The sequence below is a fragment of the Geotrypetes seraphini genome, chromosome 1 (genome assembly GCF_902459505.1).
Source record: "Geotrypetes seraphini chromosome 1, aGeoSer1.1, whole genome shotgun sequence".
NCBI lineage: Eukaryota > Metazoa > Chordata > Amphibia > Gymnophiona > Dermophiidae > Geotrypetes > Geotrypetes seraphini.
In genome coordinates this window covers 52962387-52988213 of record NC_047084.1, presented here as the reverse complement: position 1 = coordinate 52988213, position 25827 = coordinate 52962387, and the positions used below count along the sequence as shown (strand labels likewise).

Genomic DNA, 25827 nt, shown 5'->3' with positions numbered 1-25827 from the left:
CATTGTATCTACCATCAAAATATTATATGTTCATTTGGACAAGAATTTAATCTATGAATTAATCAAGCAGATGCATTTGTTTAAAACGCATAGATCTGAAGGGTAATGTGGTATACAAATGTTATATTATGTTATTTGTTTGGTTCAACAGCTTTTCCCCTGATACAGCCTTAGGGAGAAACGTGGCAATGTCAGGTCATCATTGAATAAATTGTATTTACGCATTTTGGTTTTCTGTTTTTCTGTTTCCAGTATATGTGTACAGCAGGGGTGTCCAAACTTTTGGCTTCTCTGGGTTGCATGGGAAGAAAAAAATTTGTCTGGGGCCGCACAAATACTAACGCTAGCAGGACCCAAATTTGCAATCACTAATATAGAAGATGTACGTATCTAATAATAAACCTTCATTAAAGGGACACTGTGGAGAGGATCCCAAAAAGGCAGTAATAATTACCCTGACTGAACGATCCTCCATGCTGTCAGCAGTGCACGTGGAAGATCGCTCAGTCAGGGTAAGTATTACTGCTTTTTTGGGCCTCCTACTTTGAGCTTAGGCTCCCTCAAAATGAACATATCCCCAAGCCTCACCAACTGATGGCCACCTACTCCCCCTCAAACTTTTCAAGTTCGGCAGCTGGCAGCAATATTGCAGAGCTGCTGCTGCCTTCCCTCTTCTCTGCACCCCTCCCCTTAGCTTTCATGCATGCATGAAAGCAGTAGCTGCTTGAGGATATTGCCATTAGCTGTAAATCTTGGAGATTTCTGGTTGCCAGACTGGAAGAAGCAATGGGACCAGACGGGATCCATCCCAGGATACTAAGGGAGCTCAGAGAGATTCTGGCGAGTCCTATTAAAGACTTGTTCAACAAATCTCTGGAGACGGGAGTGATTCCAGGGGATTGGAGGAGAGCAGATGTGGTCCCTATTCATAAAAGTGGTCACAGGGATGAAGCAGGAAACTACAGGCCGGTGAGCCTCACTTCAGTTGTTGGTAAAATAATGGAAGTGTTGCTGAAAGAAAGGATAGTATACTTCCTTGAATCTAATGGGTTACAGGATCCGATGCAACATGGCTTTACAAAAGGTAAATCATGCCAAACGAACCTGATTGAATTTTTTGATTGGGTGACCAGAGAGCTGGATTGAGGACATATGCTAGATGTAATTTACTTGGATTTCAGCAAAGCCTTTGATACAGTTCCTCATAGGAGGCTGTTGAACAAACTTGAAGGGCTGAAGTTAGGACCCAAAGTGGTGAACTGGGTCAGAAACTGGCTGTCGGACAGACGCCAGAGGGTGGTGGTTAATGGAAGTCACTTGAAGGAAGGAAAGGTGAGTAATGGAGTCCCTGAGGGATCGGTGCGGGGGCCAATCCTGTTCAATATGTTTGTGAGTGACACTGCTGAAGGGTTAGAAGGAAAAGTGTGCCTTTTTGCAGATGATACCAAGATTTGTAACAGAGTAGACACCGAAGAGGGAGTGGAAAATATGAAAAAGGATCTGCAAAAGTTAGAGGAATGGCCTAATGCCTGGCAACTAAAATTCAATGCAAAGAAATGCATTTGGGGATTAATAATAGGAAGGAACCATATATGCTGGAAGGAGAGACGCTGATATGCACGGACGGGGAGAGGGACCTTGGGGTGATAGTGTCCGAAGATCTAAAGGCGAGAAAACAGTGTGACAAGGCAGTGGCTGCTGCCAGAAGGATGCTGGGCTGTATAAAGAGAGGCGTAGTCAGTAGAAGGAAGAAGGTGTTGATGCCCCTGTACAGGTCATTGGTAAGGCCCCACTTGGAGTATTGTGTTCAGTTTTGGAGACCGTATCTGGCGAAGGACATAAGAAGACTTCAGGTGGTCCAGAGGAGGGCAACAAAAATGATAGGAGGCTTGCGCCAGAAGACGTATGAGGAGAGACTGGAAACCCTGAATATGTATACCCTAGAGGAAAGGAGAGACAGGGGAGATATGATTCAAACGTTCAAATACTTGAAGGATATTAACGTAGAACAAAATCTTTTCCAGAGAAAGGAAAATGGTAAAACCAGAGGACATAATTTGAGGTTGAGGGGTGGTAGATTCAAGGGCAATGTTAGGAAATTCTACTTTACGGAGAGGGTAGTGGATGCCTAGAATGCGCTCCCGAGAGAGGTGGTGGAGAGTAAAACTGTGACTGAGTTTAAAGAAGCGTGGGATGAACACAGAGGATTTAGAATCAGAAAATAATATTAAATATTGAACTAAGGCCAGTACTGGGCAGACTTGCACGGTCTGTGTCTGTATATGGCCGTTTGATGGAGGATGGGCTGGGGAGGGCTTCAATGGCTGGGAGGGTGTAGATGGGCTGGAGTAAGTCTTAACAGAGATTTCAGCAGTTGGAACCCAAGCACAGTACAGGGTAAAGCTTTGGATTCTTGCCCAGAAATAGCTAAGAAGAAAAAAATTAAAAAATGTAAATTGAATCAGGTTGGGCAGACTGGATGGACCATTTGGGGTCTTTATCTGCCGTCATCTACTATGTATGTTACTATGTCTTCAGTTGGCAGGGCTTGGGAATCCTCACTAGCTCAAGTATTTATAAATTGCACTCAGGCGGAGAGAAACTTTGGAGCCCATCCATTAATTTTGGGCTGCAGTCCCTCCCCCAAATTAGCTATATAAGACTACATCACTGAATACAAAAATAATCGTGAAGTACATATTCCAAAGCTAGCATATTCCAGTTAATAAATTCAAAATAAAAAAATATTTTAATACCTTATCTGGACATTTTGTTTTTCCATCATCTTGGTTCCAGTTTCTCTTTCTGTTTCTGTTTCTCTTCAATTAATTCTCTTTCCAGTGTCTGCTGTCCATTTTTCTCCTTTTCACTCTTGTTCCATTCCCTCCTTATGCCTGTCTCCAATGTATTGATTTTCCCTTTCAGCTTTCTTAACTTTTATTTTCTTTTTTGCCTCTGTCCACTCAAATCTTGCCCTCTTTCTCACCCTTCTTCTTTTTAAATTTTCAGCTACCTCTCAATTCTCCATCTTCTTTCAACCCTTAGCTCTCCCATTTCCCATCTTACTCCTTTCCCAGCCTCCTATTTCCTTCTATCTACTCCCCATTACCACCACTGTACGCGCTGTTCTCTCACTCATCTTGTCATCTTCCTTTTGGCCTCATCCACATGGCTCACCACTTTCAGAATTCCCCTCCCTCCTCCACTGGTCAGACTATATCTCCCTGTCCCTTTCTCTCCATTCCCTAGCATCTTCTTATCCCAGATCTCTTCCCTCCTGCTCTCCCATGGGTCCATCTCTCCTCCTCTTCCCCCATGGTCCAACATTTTGCTCCCTCTCTTTTCTTTTTTTCTTCTTCCTTCCCCCCTTGATGCTGAATAATGAAATGGAGGGGGGGGAGAAGAAAGAGAGATGCTGCATCTCTCTCTACCTCCATTTCCAGGCCTAACATTTCTCCCTCCCTTCCAGCCCTAGATCCAACTTCTCTCCTTTCTCTTCCCAACAGCCCCCAATCCCATCCCTTCCGCTGCCTGACTCCCTCCCTCCCCCGGGTCCACCATTTCTCCCTTTCTTTTCCAACAGTTCTTCCTTCAAGTAGTTCTTTCCCTCTTCCTCCACACTACCCCAGGTCCAGCTTCTCCCCCTTCAGATCATTGCCCATCATTTCTCTCTGTCCTCCGTTTCTGGCCTCATAAGCTCTCCCCCCACACCCAATCTGGCACTTCTTTTAATACCCTCCCCCATGTACTTAAAAAAAAAATCCAGTAAGTCCAGGAAGCTTCCTCAGCCCAGCATGTTTTCCCCCTTCTCTCTGCGCCGGTCCAATGTTGCCCTCACTTTCTGTCACCCTGAAAAATCTGCCAACCTCGGCAGTAATTTAGCAACGTTGCCCGCAGCTCCCCTTCCTGCTTTCTGTTTGCCACGGTCCATCCGAGCGGAAACACAAAGTTATGTCATTGGATACAGACACGTGGGCAATGTTGCTAAATCACTGCCGAGGTCAGCAGATTTTTCAGCATGATAGAAGGTGAAGCCGACATTGGACCAGTGCGGAGAGAAGGGGGAAGACATGCTGGGCCACGGGGACCACCCAGTGCCTTGGGGACAGTCTGTGAGAAGAGGAAGTTCCCTGACCATGACGCCAAGGCCAGGAGCACCAGTCAGGCCACACAAAACACCTTGCCGGGCCGCACTCAGCCCGGATACCCATGGTGTACAGCATTGTGTACATCTAGTAGCCTACAGATATAGTAAACAGTAGTAGTAGGAAAAAGCTGCAGACAGGTCAAATTGGATTATTATTTGATGACCATGGCTAGTTGGGTCTTTACCTCAGAAAACAATGTATCTAGAAATGACACTGTTCTGAAAACTTTATGAAAAGCAGAAGGAATAGCAGAAAGAATATGAGTATCTAGGATAGATGATTATCTGACTAGCAGCAATTTTTACAAAGAGAATAATATCTGCAATTGGCCTAAAATTTGATAGTTCAGCATTTCTTACATTAGGGCTCTTACCTCACCGGCCTACAGTAGAAATCTCTACCACAGCTTTGTAAAAGGAGCCCATAGTGAACAACCAAACAAAAAACATGAGTTGCAGAGCTGTACAGATAAGAAGGACAAATATCCAAAGTACCATTGCAACATAGAAAAATGTTTCAATTGGATATGAACATCAATGGCAGTAAAAAAAAAAAAAAAAAAAAAAAAGAGAAATTTTCCTAAATTCAGTCAGTGGAAATACATGAATTGGAAATATAAAAATTCAATATAAATATATTCAATATCTGTTAAACATAATTCAGTTTGAACATGTAATTTATTTTGGACTGAAAAAAATCTGCTAAATTTCTGTTTCAGCTGAACTTAGAACAAGAAAAGATTGAGGATGGAAAGGTTTGAGAAAATTTTTGTTTGGATGAGGTAATGAAATCCTGAGCTACTGTGAATGGCATCTCTTTGCTTTATTAATTTCACTTTGATAGGGATCTGAAAGTTCCTTTCACACAAGCTGAAGATCCATTTCTTGACCTCCAAATACACTCTAAAAGGACAGATACTCAAAAGTTTACCATGCAAGATGGTTGTAGCCAGTCTAACTTCCACGTTAGTTCAGCCTCTGATATACAAAAGGGTTCTCAGTGACTTTTATCAACACCGGTAGCAGCCACCGAAAATCCTATGCAAATGCATTACAAGGAGTTCATTAGGCCATTATTGAGATGGCTTGGGGAAATCCATTGTTTATTCCTAGGATAAGAAGCATAAAATCTGTTTTATTACTTGGGTACGTGTGACCTGGGTTGACCACTGTTGGGAAACTGGATATTTGTCTTGATGGACCTTTGGTCTGTCCTAGCATGGCAATTCTTATGTTGTTATGTAATGTTTGGTTTTTTTATTATCTATATTATAGTCTAGTGAATTTTCAGTGGAGCTACAGCATCCATTATAATATTGTATGTATTGTACATACAATATTCTGTATAGGACGCCAGTTTGTGATTCTCAGCCGCTTCTTAGGCGGCTGCTCAGACCAGTGTCCTATACAGAATTTATCCATCAAAGCAATTTACATAAAGGTACTGCAAGCATTTTCCCTATCTGTTCTGGTGGACTCACAATCTGCAAAAACTATACAAAATTATCTTCAAATATTATACTTATCTTTGAAAAATTGCAATCAGTCTAGTTTAACTGGTACTCGGCTCCAAATTCAAACCCAACAAAAAAGGGTCCCTTGTTTCACTGAGACCTGTATCAAGGGTAATGGTTGGCAATTTTATTAGTTGGATTTGTTTTTCATTAGATGGAATTACCACACACTGAGTGGAGATTTTTATTTCTGCCTTGTGCTTTCTTCTTTGCTATTATTTTGCTTTGCCAGTGATTCTAACCTCTGTAGCCCTTATATTTGAGCATTAATCCTGTTTGGGATGTTTAGCACTGAGGCATTACTTTCAACATTCTGCTTTTATTTGGTGTTATGGCTGAGTGTTATCTAATGGTAGTCAGCAGGTATTGCATTGCGTTATTGTATACATTCCTACTTATATCTATATTTTTTATATCTGAATAAAAAAAAAATCCCATGTAATTAATTAGAATATCATTTTCTTACTTTCCATGATGGTGGTTATCAGCCTTTTGGATTTGTGTACACTGGAGACAGCGCATGTGAGGCAGTACATGGAAATTTCTCATGAATTTCCATTGTGGTTAATATGAAAATCAGACTGGCTATACATAGTCCAAGGACCAGATTAAGAATCACTGCTCTATATAGTAAACTATAATAAGACCAACAATAAATTGACAATATTTGTGAGACATTTATATATTAAGCTACTGGTTAAAAAAAAAAAAATCAGACAGGAAGACCAGTTAGGGAAGCGATTTTAAAAAATACCTCCAAGTTCTTTTACATTCAAGATGGCATTCTGGAACGGAACTGCTTTAATGCTAAAACCTACAATTAGAGGTAAAAAGAATAGAGCGTTAGAGACTCAATTTGTGTATCTGTAGCACATAGTAACTTTCTTTCATGCCAAATCAAAATATAAACTATTCTAGTAAACCATTTGTGATTATTACTATTAAGCAGTAGCACCTTATTGTCATTAAATCACATATCCTCATTCTGAAATGCCTTTGTGCATATGGACATATTCCCAAAAGGAGAGAAGAAAAATATCTAAGTCAGATTTTGTTCTTCTAGGTTTCTAATGGATGCCAGAACTTATTCTGATACAAATTCAGAAATAAGAGGGGGGGGGGGAGGGAGGACAATCGCACTCAGTGCTTACAACAAACCCCACAGATTATTTGAGACCCACTGGAACTCATACACTATCATGGACATAACATCTTAATGGTTATAATCACTGCACAGATTATAACAGCATCCAAACATGTCGAAAATGTTTAAATTAATAACGCAATCAAAGAGTTCACATAAAGTCATTGCACAATTGTGTTGTTCTCCAAAGGAATATTTCAAAAATTGTATTTAGCTTATATTTGTGGTCTTTGATATGAAACATGTTTTGCAACACTTCTTCAGGGAGACCACTGTCTAATTAATCAGCAATCCTCAAAATATTAGGGTACTTTTAATTTTAAAACTTTCAGTCTGATACATTGTATCCCTGATAGTGGATGAGTTCATATAATATGAGGGATTATTCTGAAATACCTCCACCACAATTCAGCACAGTAAAACTCTGCTCTCTGCCCTTTCCAGCCGAGCCCTGCTCTTGCTGCCCCTACTCTCCTGCTCTCTGACGCCCTTCCCCGCAGTGCGAGCCCATGGTTTTAAAGCGGGCTGCACTGCAGGGAAGGGCAGCAGAGAGCAGGAGAGTCAATAATTGCCTGCTCTTAAAAGTCCCCTGCTATAATGAAAACGTGTTAGCTGTGGCTCTTCAAGGCAGGGACTCGCCGGGGTAGTGAACTTGTGTCAGGGGAAGAGGCTGCTGCCGCTGGGGATCGCCCTTCCCTGGGAGAGCAGGAGAGTCGAGGCCAGTAAAAAAAGAAAATCAACCCAGCAAAAACTGACACCAATCGCATGCGCAGACCATCTATAGGGTCTGTGCATGTGTCAGGATCGCACACTAGCGATCCATGTGGTCGGAGGGGGGCGTTCCTCCGATTGCCCTCATTTTTATTTTTTTGTTTTGTGAATTGGTCGGGCCTGCACGGATCAGCCATGGAGAGTCAGGTTAGTGAATCTAGCCCAATGTCAAAAAGTGATTTTATTTAAAAAAACCAAACAGTCTAATAAACAAGATCTGGAATCTACTTAGGTTAAGACACAGACTTCAGTTTCTCTTACTTATACATTATTATCTGATCCAGTGGCTGCTTTTAAGCAAGATGCTTCTTTAAAAAATTGTTTATGAGGCAATATTAAAATGATGAAAACTTTATGAATACCTTAGCATTATAGAGTAAATTTAATGAGGAGGCAGCTGAAAATTTGCTGAACAAGATACAAAGATATTAACTATTCATAAAGGACTTGAGAAATTGGAATCTCAGATGTCCTCCTGTCAGTTAGCGATGGTGGCCATGGTGAAAGACTCTTATGATATATATGCAGATGAATAATTTGAAAAATGCAACTAGACTGAATAATCCGAGACTTAAATTTTTCTTTTACTCATTATCTATTTCCAGCAGAGTAATTTAGGCCTCATTGAAAGAGCCACTAAAATTGTTAACTCCTCAATTGTGGAAGCAAAGCTACCAACACCACAAAAAAGAGCTGTGGTGCACCCCTACTGAAAATGAGCTCTCTTGATGAGGACAAGATAGAAAACTACCTATCAGTCTCCAACATTCCTTTCCTGGCAAAACTTATGGAACAGATAGCCTGCATTCAACTCAATGACTGGCTAACTTTGGTTAGACCCAGATCAATATGGCAATAGACCTGGGTATGGAACAGAGACCGTTCTCATGTCCCTTCTTGATGATCTGTACAGAAACCACGACAGAGGATCTGCCTCGATAATAGTTTCCTGGATTTCTCAGCAGCCTTCGGCATTGTGGATCATAATATCATGCTTACAAGACTGGCAGAAACAGATATCTATGGCACAGTATTTATATGGTTCAAATCCTTTGTCAGACAGACAGTAATCAGCAACAGCACATTACCACCTCGGGCACTGAACTGTGGGGTGCCACAGGGGTCTACTGTATACTGTTTCTCATCTTATTTAATATCTACCTTAAGCCTCTGACTGAGCTACTTTGGTCAACAGGCACAAAAATTCCATATCTATGGCTGATGATACACAACTACTCATACTCATTGAACCAGATCTTCCCACAGCTTTGAGTAAACTGTCTAAATGCAACTCAGGAATGGACAAACAACAAAAAACTCTGCCTGTACCCAAGCAAAACTGAGATTCTTTGGGTCACTAACACAAGTGGGCAAATACCTGATTTCAAAAATATCTTTTGGGAAGTATGACTCACCCTAAAATCACGAAGAAGGAAAATAAAATGAACCATTTATAACTCACTGCAATGAACTGTGTCAATCATTTCAAGATCTGAAATGGTTTGTTATCGATCTAGAACCCGTATATCCGAGAGGGGGGGAGATCGAATCGGGGATTACAACCAAAAAAAATCAGATGGATTTATATTTAGATATTTTGGATCCTGATGGATTTAACAACTTGACTAAGAAAGTGAAAATTTTTATATAATTTATTGCATTTAATAACATTGATAAGCAATCAACATTGTAGCTTGTCTGCAGTAATTTTAGTATTTGACAGCATTTGATTGTTTTTCTAAATCCTTCTTTCTGGGCATCTTTATATTAAACTAGCTGATGCCCCGGCGTTGCACGGGTATTTAATTACAGCAATAACACTGTAAATGGATTCAAATAAAGATACTTTATAGTGGTGAATGAAATTATTTTTTTACAGCTTAATAAAATGTACAATATTCAAAATATAATGTGAAATATTTGACAAAATGAATACAATACAACTAACGCAAAACGTGATTATAAACAACATTTTTAGTTTCACCTCCTGGAGCAAGAACATATAAATTGCTGGGTGAACCCAGCCTTGAGCAAGCAACATAGAGTTGTGGGCCGTGAGACCCCCAGAACATATCACCCCAGGTAGTGAGGGATCTGCATACCAAGTTTTGTTCAAATCGGTCAAGCCGTTTTTGAATTACTGTGAGAATGGCAGCTTTTTACATTTTTTCCATTGACATGAATGGGTGAAATCTGATTTTCTGTTTGTAGCTCCGCCCACGTGTGCAGGTGGGCCACGAGACCCCCAGAACATATCACCCCAGGTAGTGAAGGATCTGCATACCAAGTTTTGTTCAAATCGGTCAAGCCGTTTTTGAATTACAGTGAGAATGGCAGCTTTTTTACATTTTTTTCCATTGACATGAATGGGTGAAATCTGAATTTCTGTTTGTAGCTCAGCCCACGTGTGCAGGTGGGCCGCGAGACCCCCAGAACATATCAAGCAGTTTTTGAATTACTGTGAGAATGGCAGCTTTTTACATTTTTTCCATTGACATGAATGGGTGAAATCTGATTTTCTGTTTGTAGCTCCGCCCACGTGTGCAGGTGGGCCGCGAGACCCCAGAACATATCACCCCAGGTAGTGAGGGATCTGCATACCAAGTTTCGTTCAAATCGGTCAAGCCGTTTTTGAATTACAGTGAGAATGGCAGCTTTTTACATTTTTTCCATTGACATGAATGGGTGAAATCTGATTTTCTGTTTGTAGCTCCGCCCACGTGTGCAGGTGGGCCACGAGACCCCCAGAACATATCACCCCAGGTAGTGAGGGATCTGCATACCAAGTTTCGTTCAAATCGGTCAAGCCGTTTTTGAATTACAGTGAGAATGGCAGCTTTTTACATTTTTTTCCATTGACATGAATGGGTGAAATCTGATTTTCTGTTTGTAGCTCCGCCCACGTGTGCAGGTGGGCCACGAGACCCCCAGAACATATCACCCCAGGTAGTGAGGGATCTGCATACCAAGTTTCGTTCAAATCGGTCAAGCCGTTTTTGAATTACTGTAGAGAATGGCAGCTTTTTACATTTTTTCCATTGACATGAATGGGTGAAATCTGATTTTATGTTTGTAGCTCCGCCCACGTGTGCAGGTGGGCCACGAGACCCCCAGAACATATCACCCCAGGTAGTGAGGGATCTGCATACCAAGTTTCGTTCAAATCGGTCAAGCCGTTTTTGCGTGATCGCGGCACATACACACATAAATACCTCCGATTTTATATACAGTGGTGCCTCGCATAACGGCCGCCTCGCACAGCGGACGCTGCGCACAACGAACTTTATGTCGTGATCCGTATAACGTACTTCGTTTCACACACAACGAAGTCGCCCGAGCTGCATCCTTCCGGGGTTCCTGCGGGGTTGGATCGCAGCGGGGTTGGTCGAGGGTAGTCTCCTTCTCCTTACCTGCCCTGTCGCAGCACACAGCCGAACGGAAATCTTCCCGATGTCAGCGCTGACGTCGGAGGGAGGGCTTAAGCAAAGCCCTCCCTTCCTCCGACGTCAGCGCTGACATCAGGAAGACTTCCGGTCGGCTGTGTGCGGCGGCGGCAGGGCAGGGGAGGAAGAAGGCAATGGCGAACGAAAGAGGGGGGAGGGGGCGGTCCGCCCCGAAGAATGTGCACAGCTGGTCAGGTCCCCCGATCGACCGACAACAGGCCCGGCCGACAAACCTCCCTGCCCTGTAGCCGCGAATCTAAATTACCTCTTACAGCAGCTTCAATAATCCAGCTGCTGTAAGAAGGTAATTTAGATTCGCGGCTACAGGACAGGGAGATTTGTCCGACCGGGCCTGTTCTGTTGTCGGTCGGGTGCAAAAGCGCCACAAAGGTGGAGGCAGGGAGGGAGGAAAAGGTGGAGTGGAGAAGAAAAGACGCTTAAGGGGGGAGAAGGCCGCTGAAGCACATGTTGGAGCAGGGGATGAGAGGGAGGGGAGAGAAGGGGAAATATTGGACAAGGGCAGAAGGGATGCTAAATCATAGGGTGACAGGCAGAGAGAACAACAGGAAAAAGAGTGGAAGCAATCTTGAACCCTGAGGGTGAGGGCAGAGAGAGGTGGTGAGATGATTGATCATGGGGAGAGGGACAAAAGGGAATAGAGATGGGATAGGAAGATAGTGGAAGTAAAAGGACAGGGAGATGTATGTTTTTAGATGTATCTAAATAAAAATAATAACAAAAAATTTATCTTTTTTATGTTATCTTAGCATATTTTATGCTGCAGAACGAATTATTTTTTTTTACATGTATTCCTATGGGAAAACGCGTTTCACATAACGAACGTTTCACATAACAAACTTGCTCCTGGAACCAATTAAGTTCGTTGTGTGAGGCACCACTGTATATAGATTATGGTTATCCAATAATTTGCAACACAATTCACATTTGTTTTAAGTATAATAATTTATCTACCCGAGTATAAAATTCTCATTCCACCAAGATTACTATGATCTAACTCACAAAATCTCTTAGTACTTCCATAAATCCACCAGATAGTGTATGATATAACATACAAAATGATATTTTCTGTTATGACCCCTAATTATAGTATGCCTCAAGATTATAGTATGCCTAATTATAGTATGCCTCAAGATCTCAGACTAGAATCTTCCATGATAAGCTTTAAATCTTAACTCAAAATGTTCCTATTCAAGGCATGAGAATCTTCCTCTCTTTGGAGGGTAACTGTTTTTTCTCTTTTTCCCTACCTCCCCTTACCTCATGTTTTTCCCTTTCCCCTCCTCTTTTTTTTCCCTTTAAACTTTTTAAAACTTATCTCATTGTAATTAAGTACTCCCCTCACCCTGTTCCCCCTTGTGTCATGTCAGTTATTTATTGTTTCTTAATCCCTTTTAATACTTTTATATATACTATTTTTACTTATTTACAGTAGATATAAATGATAGACGGTATATCAAGAAATCAATAAACTTGAAACTATTCTCCAAAAGCTGAGCCATCTCCTGAGTTTCACAGTCTGTATTAAAGAGGTTGACTCAAAATGATATGCATACAAATCATACTTTTTTATTTCAAAGCTTAGTATAAAACTAATAGACCATTGTCCTTTAACTTTTCAACAATCAGTTCTTTCCATCCTTTCCGTTATCTTAAGTGCTTTCAAATTTTTAAAAAAGCAGGGTTGAGAGGGGTTTTATCTTATTTTCTTAAGTCTTAGGGAATCAGTTTCTCCTAAGTTATTAGTCCCTTTTTCTCTCCCTTTTCTCAGTCTTAGGCAGACAGAGCAGGGTTTGGAGACAAGCCCAATTCTGTATAGTTGGCTTATTTATAAATGCTTGCTACCAGTAGAACTCAGGTTTAGCCAGAAACAGTTCTTTACAAGACTCTGCACATGACTTCTTGCAATAAAGACATAGGGCTCCTTTTACTAAAGTGCGCTAAAGAAATTAGCGCATGCACAAAATTACCGCGCACTACATTTCTAGAATAAGGCCAGCTCAAGGCTGGCGTTAAGGTCTAGCGTGCACAGCAATTTAGCGCATGCTATTCCGCGCGTTAAGGCCCTAACGCACCTTAGTAAAAGGAGCCCATAGGGTCTATTCCCACATATAGCTCTTTATTTTTCTTCTCAAAAAATTATTAGTATGGGAGCAAGCTCCTAGCCTTTTTGTTTTTCACTACCTGTAATTTTGCTACACTGCAGTCAGGTACAAAATGAGAAAAAAAAATATGAACACCCATTCTAATCAGGTTCCCCCCCCCCCCAAATACACACACACACATTCTCCCTAGTAGTTATAGATTTCACAAACTGCACCAGTTAAAAACAAATTTATCTTGATAATGGGTAAGAAAACATATGGCTAGGGTTTCAGCCATCACGCTACTCTCTCTGGCCATCTTTTCCTCTTCACAAAAAAATTAACCCCCAAGGCAAAACAAGTGCAGAGGTTTTCTTTGAGCTCCTACCTAGAGAATGACAAGGGGAAAAAAAAATGTATCCCCGTCTCCGCCCCATCCCCGCGAACTTGGTCCCCGTCCCTGCCCCATCCTCGCAAATCGTCTGATCGCATCTGCACAAGCTTCAAATAGTTATGATTTTATAATGAACTTATTTTATTAAAGTATAAAAAGAAACAATATTCTGTACAATTGTCATTTTATAAAATTAAATAATACAGAGCAAGGATCAATAAAACCCCTGTCTCCTCTCCCCTTCACAAATATCCCCTCCACTATCGAGAAAAGTATATAAGCCAAATTATTACAGAATGCTACATAGAAAAATCATGCTAACAGAATACCGCAGTCACACATGGGGAGTGGATGCAAGTAGCTGATGTTCCAAAGTTCATAAAAACATGCTTTCATTACTGCTCCAATTTGCTTATGCATGTCAACATGAAAGGGCAACCAGACTCCCAATACATTAATTTCTGGACTAGGATCATATACAGTACTCCCAACTTTGATTTGAGGGCAGGGAAAAGACATATTAGCTCACTACACACAATGCATTTCAGATTTAATGAAGTTCAGTTTTACCTTATTTGCAGTCAACCAAACCAAACAATTTTACATGGCAAAGGTGTCATTTCTGAAGTCACCTAAATTGCAAAACTAGCTACGCTATCCGCTTTTACCACAACCTCTGGCACTGCATTCCAGAGCTTAACTGTTCTCTGAGTAAAAAAATATTTCCTCCTATTGGTTTTAAAAGTATTTCCCTGCAGTTTCATCGAGTGTCCCCTAGTCTTTGTAATTTTTGACGGAGTAAAAAATTGATCCACTTGTATCCGTTCTACTCCACTCAGGATTTTGTAGGTGCATGGTGTCTAAACAGGGCAGGTTACACAAGTCTTTGTTCTCTGTCGCCATCTGCTGGTTGACAGACACAAACCCATAGGTTCTAGAATGGTCTGGTAAGGACAACAAAAATTACTTTACTAATTAAACAGTGGATAAAGACTATGAAGAACTGCTATGCTGCAGATACATACATTCTTCTAACTTATGACAGGTATTTCAGGGAGCCTCTATCTGGCATTTTTTCCACATAGCTCTGTTCCTACAATCAACTTCATAAATAAGTTTCCCCTACAAAAAGCTTAAAGAAATAAAATATTTGGGTGGAAAGGTGGCATTTGACTTTGCTACAGAAAATAAAGCAATATGAATGCAAACATGTTATTTTAAAAACGCACACACATAAGAACTATAATATTGATATTATGGATCATAACCCTCATCCCAATTGCTGTTTTAATGCAAACTAAAACATTCTAACAAAAGTCAAAGAACTGTATACATTTCAAAAATAACAACTTTGGCATGAAGTAATTGGATGTCTCTACCATACCTGTTGTAGGCACAATATTATCTGGTCTCTCATTGCAAAGCTGCGTCAATAGGCTGGTCTTGCCAGAACCCGTGAGACCTATACAAACGATATCATATTCAGGTCGGGGCGGTGGCGGACCCTTGCAGCAAAGAGTTCTAAAACACTGATAAAGAAAAGGATAAAATAAGAGAAATCTCATTAGGCAGACAGTAAAACTGTATTACATAACAAAGAACTAAAAAAAACGACTGCAGTGGAATAAAATGAAAAACTTTACTATCATGCAGTGATAAAAACATAACAGGTTGTTATGCCTTTTTTAAACAAGTCTGTCTCTAAGTTTTCAAATACTATAAATCTACTGCAGTTAAAAACATGACAGACTTGTCACACAGAAAACAAAACTGAATATTGCTATATAAATGTAAGCACACTCTTCCACATTTATTCTTTGCTGTTTTGCAAAGCTTGTCTGTAATGCTAAGGAGGGTATTCATTTTCCATATCTGGAGGGGGGGTCTTAATTTTTATTTAGAAAGTTCTGCTCATACATAGAACAGAAAAATCAAGGTAAATAAATATAGAGTTTTACCAAGAGAAAAAAAATTCTATACCTATCAATGCCAAAAAACATCATGTCTACTGAAGTTCATATAATGCAGGAAAGAACAAGACAAACATAGGGCTCTTTTTACAAAGCTGAAGTAGCAATGACACCCATAGGAACTGAGGCCTAGATTCTTAAAAAACAATGTTAAACAAACTACTGGCTGCTATCACAGCCGTTATGGTAGCGAATTTTAAAAAAGCGAATCATTCTCAAAAAATACTCATGTAAATGAGGTTGGCGGAGAGTAACAAAGACTCGCTAAATTTGCATGTACCCATCGCTGGTGAAAGCGATGGGCACATGTGCAGAAAAAAACGTGGAGGAACTGAAAGAAATGTACTAAGCCAAATCAACAAGTTAAAAAGTGATAAATCCCCTGGACCAGATGATATACATCCCAGGGTACTAAAAGAACTCATACACGAAATTGCTGACCTGCTGGTAGTAATCTGTAACCTGTCGCTAAAATCGTCTGTAGTAGCTGAAGTAGGCCAATGTTACACCAATTTTTAAAAAGAGCTCCAGGGGAGATCCAGGAAATTACAGACCAGTAAGCCTGACTTCAGTGCTGGGCAAAATGGAGGAAACAATTATAAAAAATAAAATTATGGAACACGTAGACAAACATGATTTAATGAGACGGAATCAGCATGGGTTCAGCCAAGGGAGATCTTGCTTCACCAATATGCTTGACTTCTTTGAAGGTGTGAATAAACATGTGAATAAAGGTAAGTCAGTTTAGTGCAGGGGTGCCCACACTTTTTCGGCTTGCGAGCTACTTTTAAAATGACCAAGTCGAAATGATCTATCAACAATAAATTAAAAAAACAAACAAACACAAAGCACACTGTATGCAGAGAAAATGTTATCATTTATATTCTGGGGGGTTTTCAAAGAGGTCAAGGCAGATGACTCTATGCAATGTCACCTCAGTAACAACTATACAAAAATAGACAAATATACACCCCTCCCTTTTTACTAAACCGCGATAGCAATTTTTAGCACAGGGAGCTGCGCTGAATGCCCCGCACTGCTCTCGACGCTCATAGGCTCCCTGCACTAAAAACCACTATTACAGTTTAGTAAAAGGGGGCCATAGTGTAAAACATATACAGCAGATATAAATTCTCAAAACGGACACATTTTGATCACTAAATTTAAAATAAAATCATTTTTCCTACCTTTGTTGTCTGGTGATTTCATGAGACTCTGGTTGCACTTTCTTCTTCTGACTGTGCATCCAATGTTTCTCCCCTTCTTTCAGCCTAGTGTATGCTTCCTCTCCTCCAGATCTCATTCTCTCCCCCAACTTTTTCTTCCTCTCTCCCTGTCCCTCCCCTTTCTTTCTTTCTCCCTGTCTTTCTGTCTCCCTGCCCCCTTTCTTTCTCTCTCCATGCCACCTTTCTTTCTTTCTGTCTCCCTGCCTGCCCCCTTTCTTTCTGTCTCCCTGCCCTCCCCCAAGCCACTGCTGACACCATCGGGGAACAGGCCCCCAAACCATCGCTGCCACAAACTCTCCCTGCTTCCCGACACAGAAGCATCGGGCCGACCAGCATTCCTCTTGCCGATGTCAATTCTGACATTGGAGAGGAAGTTCCAGGCCAGCCGGGGCAGCGATTAGCTGGCCTGGAACTTCCTCTCCGACGTCAGAATTGACGTTGGGGAGAGGAAGGCTGATAGGCCCAGAGCTTCTGCAGGTAGAACGCGAAGGCAACGCGAGTCTATAACGGAGCCTGGGATGGGCTCCGCAATCGACTTGCATTGCCTTTGTGATCTACTGGTCAATCACAATCGACCTTTTGGGCACCCCTGATGTAGTGTATCTAGATTTTCAGAAAGTAAGCATGGGTTCAGCCAGAGAGGGAGATGCCCATTTTGAAAGAGGCAGGCCAGCTGGCCGGTCAGCCATCTAATTAAAGGTATGGGGTGGAGGGGTCAGAGGCAGGGGTTGTTGTGTGGCAGCAGGAGAGAGTGGGCATCTCTCCCGCTGCGGGAGGAGGGATGTTGTATGGCAGCGGGAGAGAATGGGCATTTCTCCCACTGCCGGGATTTAAAACAGTGCTGCCAGGGTTTTTAAATAGTGCTGTCACTGTACCGGCACTCCTGGACCCCTCGCTTATTTTTGTCACCAAAAGCCGACACCGCTCTTAGAAAATGGCTCGGCAATTTTTAAGAATCCACTGGAGTGCTCATTTAAATGCTGAAAAGCCTATTTCCATGTCAGTGTCGGAGACTGCTAGAAATCTTGCTAAAAACAGAGATAAGTCATTTTGATAATCCGCCACTAAAATGCATGCAGACTAAACCATCGGAAAACAGTTTAGCGATAGCATTAAAGTTTTGAGAATCTGGGCCTGAATGGTCTTTTTTGCATTTGCAGCACCAGAATTGCTAGAGTAGCTTTATAGAAGTAGCCATTAAGAAATAACCTAAAAAGATAAAAACAAACCTGATATTTCTATATAAATTCTTGATTACTGCTCTTAACCTACTATGTGTAAAAAGAAATACAGTAGATATAGTAAAATGAAACAGGTCAGTTTTCTATATGCAATTGTGAAGTGGATCAAAAAAGATAAATGAGTTCTCCTTGTAGCTAATCAGGGACTTTACAAGGTAACCTTAATAAAGCACTTACTCCAATGCAACTGTCTGACATTTTAAGCAAGAAAGATATTCCAGTGACGTTGAATAACCTTTATTATGCTCAGGAAAACAAATATCTTTTGTCTATAAAAGTAACCTCTTACTGTATTTTTAATTATTCCTTCAGAATCAGATTCTTCTCTATTTCTTAGTAGAATGTAACCAATGGCTTATGCACTAATATCAGAGGAAATCCATAAAAGGCTGACAGTCCAAGAAATCGCCACATCCAATCTACCCTCATTAGAATTCTCCAATCATGAATTAACAGAAAGATGATGCAATTTGGAAATGGATACCTGAGCATAATTAGGCAACTTCAAAATGTCATGATATGCATTCTGAATAAATCCAAAAGCCTGATCACTGGTAATTTAAAAAAATCTCAAAATCATAGCTCTAGCATTGATCTCCATTGCCTCCAGCTAACAATGTATTGCAAGACTGTTCTCAATCCCGAAAACATCAGTGCAAGGGACACACCTAAGATTCTAATGTAGTGAGGCAAGTATCACTGCTACTGCTTCTCTTAATCTTCAAGCTTAGCAACAGCCTCTCTGGCTCTTTGGAGGAAATAATCTTCATTAAAAACAAACAAAACAAAAGCCAGATTCAGTCCTGCTTAAAACCCTCCATATATCCAACAAGGAATATGTATCATCTACCCTCACAACCCCAAATGTCCCCTATAATTTACCTCTAGAGGGCAAAGATATCACCTTTGGCAAGGAGACAACTACAGGACTGGACACAATTTTTGGACACATAGTAGAACCTAAATATGGCTGAGTATCCAAAGAGTTCAAAGGGATATAATTCTCCATATCACTATATGGGCCTGTTAGTTTGTAAATCGCCTTGAACCTGTAAGTGTGATACAGAAATTCAGATTAGATTAGATATCAACATCCTATAAATAGCCTACTTCAAAGGGACCCAAATCAAGACACAATAGGGAAGGAGGTTTATCCTTAGAACACACACAAATCTATGAAACATTTGCAGAGTCAAGTACCTTAGTCTCCTTAGTAGTAGAGAGAAAAATCTGAAGAGAATATATGGAGTAATCCATAAACCCTGAAACAGAAGGCAGAAACCCAGCCGTTGTGGGTTATGATTTACCTTACTTTTTGCCCATCCCACAAGAGGAAAGCCCTCAAAAAGATTTCATGGACACACCTGTAGCCACACACCGCAGCCAACAAGATCTTTAATCATCTGGGTCAACCTTGATACTGACATCAGAAGTCAGGACATGGCTTCTTCAGATCAGGATGCAAGAACTTTCATCACCCATTCTACCACCAAGGCAGATAAAAGCCATTGCTCTCTCTTGCTACAAATTGCCATGTAGCATCTTCTTCCCCAATTCTCATATTTCATGTTATGTTATCTGTAATCTTTATGTTTAAACAGTTTTTATTGATGACAACAACAGAGCAAAAACAAAACAACATACAGTGTTGCAGTCCAGCATTACATTACAGATTTCTATTCTGCCATTACCTTTTGGTTCAACGCGGATTACAAAAAGAGTTATGGAAGAAGGGTTACAACGTTAGATCAGAGATGGTTTCCAAGAGAGGGATAAGTAGGATCTGGGGTTAGGGAGGGGATGGCAAGAAGGGGGTATTCATGGTATTAAGCTTTATTAAGAGATTTCTTGAAGAGTATAGTTTTTATTTCCTTTCTGAACATCTTGTAGTCTGAGGTTGTTGTCAATAGGTTGGAGATTTGGTTGTCTATTTTTGCTGCTTGAGTGGCTAGTAGGCCGTCGTATAGTTTTTTCCGTTTTACTTCTTTGATTGGGGGGTAAGTGAAAGGGGTGTGTGTTTTTCTATGCCTGGTAGAGGTGGTTTGGATGAGGCGGTCGTTTAGGTAGATTGGGCTGTCTCCATTTATAGTTTTAAATAGTATACAGTAGAATTTAAATTGTATTCTTATGTGGTCATGTTTTTCAATGAGTAAACGAGTCTCAGAGCTGTATTCTGAATTGTCTGTAGTTGTTTAATCATTATTGCAGGGCAGGGGAGGTAGAGGATGTTGCAATAGTCTAGGATACTTAGGATTAGAGATTGTACTAGGAGCTGAAATTGTGTTTTTTCGAAGAATTTTTGGACTTGTCTAAGGTTGCTCATAACTGCGAAGGATTTCTGTATTGTTTTGTTAATTTGTGGTTGCATGGTGCAGCCTCTGTCAATAGTCATACCTAGAAGTTTTAGGGTGGTTTGCAAAGGGTAGTTGATAGAGTTGATTTCTAAGTTGGTTATGGTTGGGATTTTGTTATTTTCTAAGAGGACGAATTTAGTTTTGTCTGGGTTGAGTTTCAGTTTGTGGTCTTCCATCCAAGTCGTAATTGTAGCCAGAGTTCTGTGTAGTGTGTTTATCATTAAGAGCATTGGTTGGTCGAAAGGAATGAGGATGGTGATGTCATCAGCATAGCTATAAGAGGTTAGGCCTTGTTTGTTCAGGTAAACGCCGAGAGAGGCCTTATATAGTTTGAAGAGAGTAGGGGACAGTGGAGACCCTTGTGGTACGCCGCAGGGGTTGGACCAAGGTTTGGATTTTTCTTTGTCTGATTTTATTTTGTATGTTCTGGATTTTAAGAAACCTTCAAACCATGAGTATACTTTATCTGAGATGCCTATTGAGTCCAAGATTTGCAGTAAGATGTTATGGTCTACCAGGTCAAATGCCGCCGTCAGGTCCAACTGTATGAGCAGCATTTTTTTTTCCAATGCTGAGGTGTTGTCTTGCTGTGTTGATAAGGGAGCCTAGTAGTGTCTCTGTGCTGAAGTTAGTTCTAAAGCCGGATTGCGTGGGATGGAGTAAGTTATGGTCCTCGAGATAGTTGGTGAGGAATTTGGCTACTAATCCTTCTGTTAGTTTGATATATAGAGGTATTGAGGCGATTGGTCTGTAGTTGGATGAGAGGTCTGTTGGTCCTTTTGGGTCTTTTAAGATTGGGGTGATGATGATTTCGCTGAGGTCATTCGGGAAAATGCCATCTGTGAGCATGGTTTGTATCCAGTGTAGGAGTAAGGTACGGAACTTAGTGCTCGCTGATGACAGGAGATATGGCGGGCAGTGGTTGAGTTCACAGCATTCGTGACTGTACTTATTGTAGAGTTTGTTGAATTCGGTCCAATGTATCTTAGGGAATTGGGACCAGGATCTGTCTGAAGCACAAGATTCATTTTCTGTGGGGAGTATTGTGACTTTGAGTAGGTGGGCTGGGTAACTAATGAGAGTAGGTCTGGTGTTTGTAATTTTATTCTTGATGTGTTCAGCTAGGAGGGAGGCTGAAGGGGAGGAGTTATTGTTAGTGGTCAAATAGGGTATGGTGTTACTTAGATCTTTTAATATTTGAAATAGTTTTTTGGTGTCTTGGGTTTCCGTGCCTATTAGGTTAGTGTAATGTTTTTTTCTCTTTTCTTTTAATAGAAGTTTGTATTGTTTGTTAATTTTTTTCCAGGCAGTTTTCATGTGATTTTGGTTGGTTTTTCTCCATTTTCTTTCAGACGTCTATATTGTCTCTTGAGTAGGAGTAATTCGTCATCAAACCATTGATCTGATCGTCTGCAGGTTCTGGTTTTGGTTCGTAGTAGGGCTTGTTCATCAAGGATGTTATTGCTCAAATAGCCCCAGTGTGAAATGAAGTCTTTGAGGTTATCTTCTTGGATTGTTTCATCTACTTTTGACCAGAATATGGAGGGCTCGATGCGTTTGCGTGATGTGTAGGTTACTGTTTTGGATATTGGTTTGGTTTTGTTTTTGGTCCAGATGATGTTGAAGGTGTAAGTGTAGTGGTCTGACCAGAGGGATGGGGACCAGGTTCCATTAGACATTTGAATTTCTGAAGTAGATGTTTGATGGGTCATGAAGGCTGCAATGTCAAGTTGGTGACCTTTCTCATGAGTAGTTTGTGGGTTTAAAATTTGGAAGGATAAGGCATTGAGGAAAGAAAGTAGATTGTCTACTGGCTTGGATGAATGGTTTTCAAGATGTAGGTTTAGGTCTCCTAAGATAAGGTTGTGTGCTGCTGTAAGTGAGTTTTGGTATATGAAGTTTTCAAATTCGGATCTAACCATGGCCCAATTTCCTGATGTTATATAACAGAGCATGCAGTTTAGTGAGTTTTTCAGTGTGGTGGATGAGATTTGACATGCTAAAAGGTCCATGTAAGAGGTAGAAGTTTTTTCCAATATGTTTAGGATTAGGGAGTCTTTGAGTAAGATCGCTAATCCACCTCCTCTTTTTTTCTCTCTGCAGGTCACTGTAATTTTGTATCCCTGAGGGCAGACTTCTGTAATTCTTGGGTCTGTGTCCGATGTTAGCCAGGTTTCTGTGAGGAAGAGGCAGTCTAGGTTTTCGTTTTTTATCCAGGATTTTATAAGTTCTGTTTTTGGGCCTAGGGCTCTGATGTTTAAGTAGGCACAGTTAAGGGTGGTGGTTTCTGTTTGGTGGTTGTGAATCGTTTTAGGGTAGATGAGTGAATTTGGGTTATGGTGAGGTTTGGTCTTGGGTTGTGTTGCTCTTCTTCCCCATGCTGGTGTTATGGGGTGTTTAACACATAAGAGAAAAATGTTCAAGTCATCAAAATTTTCATAGAAAAAGAAAAACAAACAAACACACAGGTCTAAAATCCCCCTCCCCCCAATTTCCCCCCAACTACAACCATCAAAGTTGCAACCCCAATTACCCCCTTCCACTGCAGTTATTAGGTATAGTAAGAAGGAAGTGGTCGTATTGAAAAACACAGAACAATCCCAAAAATGAAAAATAGTATCAACGGCACTCAGCAACCAACTTGCAACACTGGACCAAGTCCCATCCCACCCCTCTGATCCCTCCAAAAATAAACTAAAAAAAAAGAAAGAAAAAGAAGTAAAGATAGAGAAATAAAAAGAAAAAAGGGGGAAAAAAGAAGTGATCTGACACACCAACACCCCCAAGCCTCCCAGGAGAGAAAACAAAAACAAAAAACCCCCAAAATGTCTCCGTAAAATTATAAGGAATTTAAAATCTCACTAAAGGGACGAGGTGGCAAAACCTGAATATAGGAGTTCCATATATCTGGAGGAAGCGCTTCTTGATGTTATTTGTAATCTTATATCTATTCTATGAGATTTCATGATGTTTGCCTTTATTATTGAGCATATGCTGTAGTTTTTGTGATTGTTACGTATGTGTTTTGATTATATAAGTGTCATGTTGTAACCCGCCTTGGGAAAGGTGGGATATAAATAAATAAAAACTTTAAAAAACACAAACACAAATTTTTTATTTTTTATTTATATACCACTTACATCCTAAGAGGTTTACATTCAGGTACTTTAGCATATTTTCCTATCTGTCCCGGTGGGTTCAAACTCTATCTAGTGTACCTGGGGCAATGAGAGGATTAGGTAAGTGGCTTACCAGGGTCACAAGGAGTAGTGAGGGATTTGAACCCACAACCTCAGGGTGCTAAGGCTGTAGCTCTAACCACTGCACCACAAACTCCCAGCTGTACTTGAATTTTATTCTCCTGAATGTATGCAGTACTTTGCCCTAAAGTGACTATGGAAAAGGATTTTAAGTCATTTTAAAATTTTGTAACAGTTTGTTCACTCACAGAAGAAGGAAGTCAAATCTGTGAGTCATCCAGAAAAAATAAAAAAAAAATAAGATGTTTCCTTTATTCATAAAAGTACTGGGTATTAGCATTTCTTCAAAAAAGACATTATGATTTGGAGTTTTAATTTCCACATTTTATGCCCTGATCAGCACTGTTAATGTTTTAGTGGGCACTGTTCCTTCCCACAAACCACCACAATTTTAGGAACAGTTTTGGGAAAAAAAACTAACAGTAATATTCTGAATATATATTATATAAATGATGTTGTTATACAGAAGGATGAATAAAGAAACAAAAAAATGAAATCAGAGAGTCCATCAATTGAATATGTTTTTCACCTCTCTATTTCTGTTAAGAATCTAAGACAATTTCCCACAAACCTTTTGGCACCGTGGCACATTAAACATGGTGCCGCAGCCAGAAGGCATCTGGAAGCGTGCAGACGTCGCCAGTGGGTGCTCCTGGAAGAGGGGAGGTGCGGAAAGAGGAGGAGAGACACTGAAGAGGAGGAGAGTCATCGGTGCCGGCTGACTCCCTACAGCCGGCACTTCCCCTCATTGCCAGCGTCTCGCAGCACTCCTGGAATCTGCCGTGGCACACAGTTTGCGATACACTGATCTAAATGAAAATGGTGCTTGTCAAATTCAGGGCACCAAGTGGCCATGATGGCTACAATTTTCCCCACTGTACCCAGGATTTTTGTACCCCCATTTTTTTCTAACTGCTTCTGTAACACTGATATCATAGGGGCTTTCTTTTGAAAGCCCCAAATGGCCCTCACGAATTTAAGCTACATGGTGCAGGAACTTTCATGTTAGTTTTGCAATATTTGAGACCCCAAGGCTAGAGAGGAAGCTCCTGTGCTCACAGCTCAACTAGCCTGTTTGGTGGTGGATGGTAGCAGTCTTTAGCAGATTAAAAGGCGAATGGGGAGAAATGGCTAAATTTGATTTATCCATGTTTGATATTCTGCCAAATGACTGATAGCATGGGAGGAGTGGTTGGCAAGATGAGATACTGGATGGTAAGCTGGAATAAGGGGAAGTAGTTCACTAGATAAAGGCTTGGGTGTAAGACAGTAATTCCCAAACTTTGGTCTGTGACCCCAATTGGGGTCACAAAATCCTCGGTAGGAAGGCTCCCAGAATGCCACCTGTGTAAATTCACTGTCGGCCCCATTGCCACCAGCAATTTGGGGGGAGGGCATGGCCCCTGTGACACACACGCAAACACAAATCCCGGCGCCTATGGACCACACATTAGATTTGAGAACTATCATTTACTGCAGAAAGTAAAAAAAAATAAAAAAATTGCTAAAGTTTTGTTTTTGTTAATCTTAACATAACTGTTTTGCCTGGATAGTTGTCAACAACATTTAGATCAGATTCTTAAAAAGAAGACATGCGAAAACAATCTTAAAATTTGGAAATACAGTCAGTTCTAAGATTCCTTCCACATATCTGCACACAGATGATCTTTCTGCTAACAAATGCTTGCCATAATACCTTGTGACTGAACATAAACAGTCCCCAAGTTTTACTTTAAACAAAGAAATTAAAACCGACATGTTGGCCTTGTAATTCAGATTGCAGTATTGCAGGCTCATGTCTGAGCAAGTCCCTTCCACAGCCAGCCAGCTGCCACTACTATGGCAGTCCCTGTCAGCATTAGAAAAGTTCTGAGGGATTGTATTGCAGGGGATTTCCTTCCAGTCCTTAGGCAAGTGAAGGTGACCGGAGCTACATGACAGGAGTGCGAGGACATACTACAAAATGAAGAAAACAGAAAACACTACTGAAAACAGGGAAACTAAAATATGCTGTAAAGCAGTGGTCTCAAACTCAAACCCTTTGCAGGGCCACATTTTGGATTTGTAGGTACTTGGAGAGCCTCAGAAAAAATAGTTAAAATGTCTTATTAAAGAAACAACAATTTTGCATGAGGTAAAACTCTTTATAGTTTATAAATCTTTCCTTTTGGCTAAGTCTTAATAATAATATTGTCATTTATAGCTAAAGAGACACGATCAAGAAACTGTTTTTTTACTTTTGTGATTATGATAAACATATC

General features: G+C 40.6%; 1 protein-coding gene across 5 annotated transcripts in view; it reads right to left on the bottom strand.

Moving 5' to 3' along the window:
- The window catches only part of ARL15 (ADP ribosylation factor like GTPase 15), a 631237-nt gene that overhangs the window by 366934 nt on the left and 238476 nt on the right, over nt 1-25827 (bottom strand). For 3 of the 5 annotated variants that reach the window (XR_004538155.1, XR_004538156.1, XR_004538154.1), the window contains 2 exons: nt 14900-15044; nt 6416-6475 (listed from right to left, as the gene is read on the bottom strand). Coding sequence is in view for 1 of the 5 variants with exons in the window: in XM_033931425.1 (XP_033787316.1) it covers nt 6410-6475; nt 14900-15044 (211 nt within the window). In the remaining 4 variants the exon portion in view is untranslated. Of the gene's footprint in view, nt 1-6409; nt 6476-14899; nt 15045-18834; nt 18967-25827 lie in introns of those variants that run through there. The other 2 variants (XR_004538157.1, XM_033931425.1) reach the window with 2 other exon arrangements.